The 7500-nt window shown below is 54.7% G+C and overlaps 2 protein-coding genes across 2 annotated transcripts in view; both read left to right on the top strand.

Annotated features, from left to right (window-relative positions):
- Window positions 1–289, top strand: part of Lss (lanosterol synthase (2,3-oxidosqualene-lanosterol cyclase)) — a 30338-nt gene extending 30049 nt beyond the window's left edge. Inside the window, exon 22 of the mRNA XM_013032904.1 lies at window positions 1–289. This exon is cut by the window's left edge and continues 327 nt beyond it. The gene's annotated coding sequence lies outside the window, so the exon portion shown is untranslated.
- Window positions 290–3940: 3651 nt separating this feature from the next.
- Spatc1l (spermatogenesis and centriole associated 1-like) overlaps window positions 3941–7500 on the top strand; it is a 4402-nt gene continuing 842 nt past the window's right edge. Inside the window, exons 1-3 of the mRNA XM_013032926.1 lie at window positions 3941–4142; window positions 6239–6586; window positions 7354–7498. Of these exons, the coding sequence (XP_012888380.1) occupies window positions 3941–4142; window positions 6239–6586; window positions 7354–7498 (695 nt within the window). The remainder of the gene's footprint in view (window positions 4143–6238; window positions 6587–7353; window positions 7499–7500) is intronic.

The following is a 7500-nucleotide window of genomic DNA, read 5'->3' as shown; positions in this document are numbered from 1 at the left end:
AAGGGGACAAGATGAACCATGACATCTGAAGAGGAGGTACAGGATATTGTGAAGTGCCTAGGCACAAGTCTTTCCCAAAGAGGTGAGACTGGAGGGTTTTCTTGACCAATAATTGAGTCCTTCGGGGGGCAGCAGTAGCACTTTCTGCCTGGAGCTGTTGTGGAGAGGGCCGGGGCCAGGCTTCCTCCAGGCCAGCTGTTCTGCATCTTCTGCTGGCAGGGTGTGGGGGTTACAGGAATCCCATGATGATGGAATGGCTAGTGAGCAACCCCTGAAGAGCGTGGCCCTGGCTCACCCCCCACCCCCCACCCCGCAGCCACTCTCCCTGGAAACTCCCAGCACGACCAGATCACTGTAATGAAATAGGTTTGTGAAAAAGGAAATGCAGGTCCATTTTATATTAAAAGTGTAATTAAATAAATAATAAACTTTTAAAGTCACTCACAAGACCAGTTCCCTTGAACAGACACATAGGGGGCGTGTGTCACAGTCACTTTGTTTTTTCCCGGGGAGCAGTCATGTTGTGGAACATGCAGCATTCCTGGTCTCCAAGGAGCAGGAGGCCTCCAGCACTGGAGGGAACCCATGCCTCTGCAGGACCACAACCAGTGCATCGTCCTACAGCAGCATAAAATCCTCAGATTTGAGTAATTGTAGATTTATTTGTCAAGAATGGAGTTTGAGCTGGGCGCCAGTGGCTCACCCCTGTCATCCTAGCTACTCAGGAGACTGAGATCTGAGGATGTGGCTCAAAGCCAGCCCGGACAGGAACATCTGTGAGGTTCTGATCTCCAGTGAACCACCAGAAAACCAGAAGTGGTGCTGGGGCTCAAGTGGTAGAGTACTAGCCTTTAACTGAAGAGCTCAGGGAGAGTGCACAGGTCCTGAGTTCAAGCCACATGTTTGTGTGAATAAAGTTCTTTACAATTGCAGTGAACTTGTTTTGTGCCAATTTGGGGCTTAAGCTCTGAATTTGAGCACTGTCCATGAGCTTTTTTGCTCAAGACACTTTTTTTCCTTTTATTTATTTTTTCCCCTCGCAGTGCACAGCAAGCTTGAGGTCTGGGCCAGATGCCTTTCTAGTCCCTGGAGAAAAAGCATCAGGCCCCCTGGGCTCCTGTGAGGTGTGTTTGCTGCAGTCAGCTAGAGCAGCAGTGATCACTTTGAAATAACACAGTGGCTTACCCTGTGTAATTAGAGTCCCAGAGAAAGAAGGGGGAAGCATGGTTCCTAAACTTGATTCAATGTTTAAATTCACAGATCCAGGAACCATGGCATAGCAGAATGAACACCAGTAAATTGGCTTTAGGGCATAGCATGATCCAACTGGTGACAGCAGTAAAGAACAGAAACCAAACAGATAGACCTCATGCTGCCTGTGGGTCTCAGTATGGACCTTGGAGTCCCCCAAGGAATTCTGGAAGTCACCAACGCCATCCAGCTTGCAAGCATGTCCTCTGAGGGCCAGGCAGCAACTCCCTCTGAAAGAAATGCTCAGCTGACAACTTCCATGTTGGGAAGGGAAAGCAGATGTCTCTCTAGATCAATACTGAAAGAACTCTCTCAGGTTCCCTGCTGAAGGGAAGAGGTGTATTAGAAACTCAGATTCTCACGGGTCAGTCTGGCAAGTAGAGAAGGCTCTTGAGTCTCTTCATAGCTGTCTTTGGTTTTGAGGATACTCACCATGTGATTCAGGTTGGTCTGGAGCTCACAGTCTTCTCTCTCGGCTTCCTGTGTGCTGTGAGAGTGGTACAAACGGTAATTTTAAGATCTAGAGATGCAGAAAAGTAGGGCGTTGAGCAATGGTGAAAGTTTACCATGTTAGGTTCTTGTGAAGGGTCACACATCAAGATAGCACATTATTTGAAAGTGGTAAGTAAAAGAAGACTAAAACCCTATGGTGAGCTTTTTAAAACAATGAAGAGGTATAAACCTTATAAACTTAGGAAGTGAAGTATTCCAAAAGAAGATAAGAAAAGCCAGGCACTGGTGGCTCACGACTATAATCCTAGCTATCAGGAGATCGAGGGTTGCGGTTCAAAGCCAGCCTGGGCAGGAAAATCCATGAGACTTATCTCCAATAAACCACCAGAAAACCGGAAGTGCTGTGGCTCAAGTGGTAGAGCACTCGCCTTGAGCTGAAGAGCTGAGGGACAGCGCCCAGGCCCACAACAGACACAAAAAAAGGAGAAACAGGAATGTGTCAAACTGCTAATGATAATTAAACTTAACCATTTCAATAATTTTATTAACTAAAGATTGAAGTGCTCCAACTAAACTGCAGAGTATCACCCTGGATGAGAAAGCACAGCTAGTTTGTGTACTGTCTACAGAAAATTTCAAGTATAAAACCAAGCTCAAAGTAAAAATTTAAACCCTATGGTCACATGGCTGTAATTCAAGATACTCAGGAAAGCTGATGATTGAGTTTCAAAGCCCTGTTGGGCAGGAAAGACCTAACCACCAAAAATGGAAGTGGAAGTATGGCTCAAGTAATAGAGCAAAACAGCTCAAGGACAGTGCCCGGGCCTGAAAAAAAATGAAAAAAAAAGACATCACAAGTAAAGGAAGCCCAGATCAATTCCATTGTAAGCAAAAGTACTTGACATCATGACACTAACCCTGCTGTACAATCTTTATAATAGCAAAAAAACTCAATTAAGAAAAGGCCGTACAGACTTCCTCAGAGAACTGTTAAGTACTTTTCACTAAACTCCTCAGATTTAACAAAAGTACTTAACAAAAGAGAAGCAGACCGGTCGGGATCTGAAGCTTGTCAGAACTTGAGAGGCGGAGATGGCATCTTGGGTGTGGTTGGACGAGGTCCCTGCTGCTCTCAGGAGCTGGGCACGGGGCTTGCTCTCTTCCTTTGTCCTCTGTCCTGGGACCCCTGAGGTGCTTCCACGGCGGATGCCATCCCCCATCTCTGCTGGCTACAGAGGCAGAAGGAGTCCTTGGGGCTTAGGCCTTTCCCTCCTTCCCCAAAGCAACATCTCACTACCGTGGCCATCACCAGAGAATAAGTTCTATGTGGGGCCGTTTATGCCTGGGCTTGACACTGGGGTGGAGGCAGGAGAGCATGACAAGCCCTGGGCTGGTTTTGTGATTGTCCCTTCTCATGAGGGAAGACCAGTGCTTGTGGGCTACCAATGCAGCAAGACTTGAAGCCAGAAGCTGCGCCTGCACCCTTCCCCCCAGTGGAAGCAGACACGTGGGTTTCAGGGTGGTTGGCCGAGGATTGAGACTTTTCCCAGCGGAAGCCAGCAGGCCACGGCCTCCCTGCCATGGGTGGTAACGGCACAGGCAGTGTGCTGCTTTGGTCTTTTCTCGGGGTGTAGATAGACTCAGCCCTGGGGAGGCGGGCAGGGCCTCTGGGATGAGTGCTGCTCCTGGCTGGTCTCCCACTGTGTTGTCCCTTTCCCGCTAGGTCCCAGGATGCCACAGGTCCTCAGGGCACAGGGGCCACCTTGAATGGGCTTACGCCATAGAAGAGCAGCCCTGCAAGCCACTTGGTTCTCAGACCTCCACATGGTGGACAAGCTGACCCCTGCCCTTATTATTCTGGCTGTTTCTGGAAGGCACTGGCAGTCTGGCCTCATCCCTGTGCTGTCTCCACTACCCGGGTTGCCTCTTGGGAGCTCAGGACCCCCCTGTAAGTCTGCCCCACCCCCACATCCCACAGTCCTCTGTTCTTGGCACCTGGGTCCCTCTCATGGTCTGGTGCGCTTGTCTGCATGCTGGCCAGCTCGTGGGGGCCAGCCCGGACTGGACTTGCTTGGGAGGCTGCGGTCTGTGGTGGAAGGACGCCAAGCCGTGGCGCTGCCTCTTTAAGTGTGGCGACATCACAAGGCTGCGGAAGCATGGAACTCCGTTTCTGTAGGTCTGCGGGCTCTGTGTTTCCACCTCCATGGGGCTGCAGGCCCGCATGTGAGCGGACACCATGGCTGAGGGGAGCGAGCTGATGAACAGGCTCATGAGTGAGAACGCAGACCTGAAGAAGCAGGTGCGCCTCTTGAAGGAGAACCAGATGCTGAAGCGGCTGCTCAGTGAGAGCTGTCAGGAGAGCTGTGGCCGTGGTGGCCGGGACCTCCTCTTCCCCAAGGCCCCCACCTACCCCGAGGCCTGCTCCCCGGGGAGTGGAGGTGAGGTGCAGGCTGGGCCTGCAGAGGGCCGTGGGGTCAGGGGTCACCCACCAACATGAGCCAGGCACCTCCCAGGCCCTTGGCCTCCTTGCCTGGCCTGGGCGTGATCTAGGGGCGCCCTCTGCCTCTTGGGGCAGAGCACACACAGGAGGGGGTGGCAGGGGCTGCCCATTCCAGCCGATTCGGGGTGGGCAGTTAGCGAGGTCTCCGAGTGCCACCACAGGGCCTAGAGTAGCATTGCTGGTCTCAGCTTGGCCCCGCAGTTTGCCCTGCTGGGCAGTCTCTGTTCCTCTGGGACAGGGCCATGGCGTGCTCATCTCACAGGTATGTTCTCCTCGCCCCCCGCCCCCGGCCCCCAGGAAGCCCCATTCCTCTGCTGTGTCCCATCCGGTCCCTTGCCATAGATGGAGTTTACATGGCTCAGCTGGGCTCAGCCGGGAGTCCCCTCCGGAGGGAGGCCCTGAGAATGGCCCTTGGGAGCAAGTGGGTAGGAGAGTACTGTGAGGTTGTGATCCTAAACCACCTATGCTGGTATTTGTATGTTTTATTGTTATTATAAGGGGTTACAATTACCTCCTCAGGTAATGAATACAGACAGCTCTTGACTGGAAAGTGGCTCAGTGGTAGAGTGCTTGCCTTGCATGCATGAGGTCCTGGGTTCCATTCCTCAGCACCACATAAGCAGAAAAAGCCAGAAGTGGCGCTGTGGCTCAAGTGGTATTGTGTTCACCTTGAGCTGAAGAGCTGAGGGACAGCTCCCAGGCCCAGAGTTCAGGCCCCATAACTGACAAAAAAAAAAAAAAAGCAAAGAAAATGAATACAGCTCTTCACTCCAGTTCACCTACGACTTTTTACAGGAAGAAAAGTTTTTTTTTTTTTATCACTTTCAACAAAAGTAGGTGTTTCTGTTGTACAGTTTTTTTGTGAAATTTTCCCTTTTAATAGTATGATTTGGGGCATTCTTGATGGGTGTGACTAGCCTTTGCTTGGGATGGTGGACTAGAGACAAAATTCCCATCGCCATTGCCTGAAAACTCACAGCTCAGTGGGCTTGCATTCCATGTGTATGCATTCAACCCTCCTGGTAGGATCCCCGATGAGGACTGAGCTTCCTAGGCACACTGTGGCACTGGCCAGGCCCACCTGACCACGGGAGGACTCAGGGACCTGCATGCACTTGGTATGACTGCCTCCTGGGGTCCACTTTGGACCCCAGCTGGCTACCGTCCTCTGCGTACCACCAGCACTGGAAGGGTGTTTTGTAACTTCAGCTCTGGGTCCCAGGGTGTGGGGGACCCCTCGTGGCCTCTACCCTGCTGTTCTTCATGGAAAACTCCCAGGAGAGACCTTAGGCAGAGGGAGGGAGGGTAAGGGACAGGCAGTGCTGCTAAGTGGCGAAAAGACTGCAAGACTTTACCCAAAGCATCACCACTGAGTTACCACGTGTGGTCCTGAGGGCCAGCTCCTGGCGCTCCTGACACCACGTATGGTGGCCTGGGGGCCTTGTCCCCAGATCCCAGCTGTTGCTGTTAAGAGGCTCACAGGCCATGTGCTACCTGAGAGGCTGTGGCGCTCAGCCACAGGAGGCCCAGACCTCAAACACAGTCTCAGAAGACACTGTGTCCTGAGCCACAATCCCTACCCAGAGCCCAGAGTCCTAGCTGCCCACACAGGTGTAGGCTGCTGAACCTCCACTGTCCCTGGTTGAATACCATGTCATTTTTCAGTTGGTCTTAAGAGCTCTCCCAGTGCAATCTCTCTATTTCACATCAGTATGCACTGGGAATCGCATCCCACTTCTGCCTTTTTGCTGGTAAAGGGAGATCTAAATCAGGTCCGTTTGTCTGCCCTGGATGGCTCTGTACCTCAGTCCTCAGATCTCAGCCTCGTGGATAGCTAGGATTTCAGGCACCTGGCTCCACAGCCACTGTTAAAGGTTCGTAAAGATCAGCTTGGTGAGTGTGAACCAGAGCCTGGACAGCAACACCAGCAGGGCCCCATGTGCACATGTGCACGGCCTGTACATCACGATCTCTTACTTTGATGGAAGTCTGAGCTCCTCTAGCCTGAGTGTCTGTCTTTCCCCCCTGACCCAGGTCCAGACTTCGGGAGGTTTGCCAGCGTCCCGGACACGCCTGCCCAGCTGCAGACGTCCTCCCTGGAGGACCTGCTGTGCTCCCACGCACCCCTCTCCAGTGAGGACGAGGCCTCTCCCGGCTGCGCGACCTCCTCCCAGGTGTCCTTCAAGGCCTTCCTCAACGCTCCAGAGCTGTGTGCCCGCGGCTCCGACAGGAAGCTGTCCCCGGTTCTGAGTCCCCTGCAGGACCCCCTGGTGGACAAGACCCTGATGGAGCCCAGGGAGATGGCCCGGCCTAAGAAGGTGTGCTTCTCAGAGAGTAGCCTGCCCACGGGGGACAGAACCCGGAGGAGCTACTACCTTAACGGTGGGCCACCCAGGTGCTCTGGGGCTGGACAGGGGTGGTTTGGTGACCTGGTGGATGGGGGCTGGGAGGGGCAAGCCTGGCCAGTGACAGGGGCTAGAAGAGGCGGGCCTGGCCGGGGACGTAGGCTGGACGGGGACTGGACGGGGGCTGGACAGGGTGGGGCTGGCTGGGGATGCAGGCGGGATGGGGCAGGATAGACAGGGGTTGGATAGGGTCGGGGGCTGGATGGGGTGGGGCTGGCCAGGGATGGGGACTGGACGGGGACTGGATGGGGGCTGGACAGGGTGGGGCTGGCTGGGGACTGGGGCTGGCTGGGGCGGGCCTGGCCAAGGATGAGAGCTGGACGGGGTGGGCCTGGTCTGGATGCCGGCTGGATGGGGCAGGCTGGACAGGGGCTGGACAGGGGCTGGCCGAGGGCTGGCCGTGGTGGGCTGTTTGTGGTACGTGGGTGCTGTTGTGTTTGGCTCACTGAGTCGGACTCAGGGACTTGCTGGGCAGGGGCTCTCCTACCTGAACCTCTGGCCAGGCAGGGTCAGGCAGGGTCTGGTGCGGTCAGGGGGTCAGGTGGGATCAGGGGGGTCAGGCGGGGTTAGGGGGTCTAGGGGTCAGACGGGGTTGGGTGGGATCAGGGATCAGGTGGGGTCGGGGGTCGGGTGGGGTCAGGGTCAGGGAGCCAGGTGGGGCCAGGGGGTTGGGAGGGGTCAGGGGTCAGGCGGGGTCAGGGGGTCGCAGGGTCAGGCAAGGTCTGAGTCCCCCCTCCCCCGCAGAGCTCCCCTGCTTCGCGGGCGCGGAGAAGGACGGCCGCATCGTGGGTGAGATCGCCTTCCAGCTGGACCGGCGCATCCTGGCCTACGTGTTCCCGGGCGTCACGCGGCTCTACGGCTTCACCGTCTCCAACATCCCGGAGAAGATCA

The sequence above is a fragment of the Dipodomys ordii genome, unplaced genomic scaffold, assembly GCF_000151885.1.
Source record: "Dipodomys ordii isolate 6190 unplaced genomic scaffold, Dord_2.0 Scaffold159, whole genome shotgun sequence".
Classification (NCBI taxonomy): domain Eukaryota; kingdom Metazoa; phylum Chordata; class Mammalia; order Rodentia; family Heteromyidae; genus Dipodomys; species Dipodomys ordii.
This window is presented reverse-complemented; position numbering and strand designations above follow the sequence as displayed.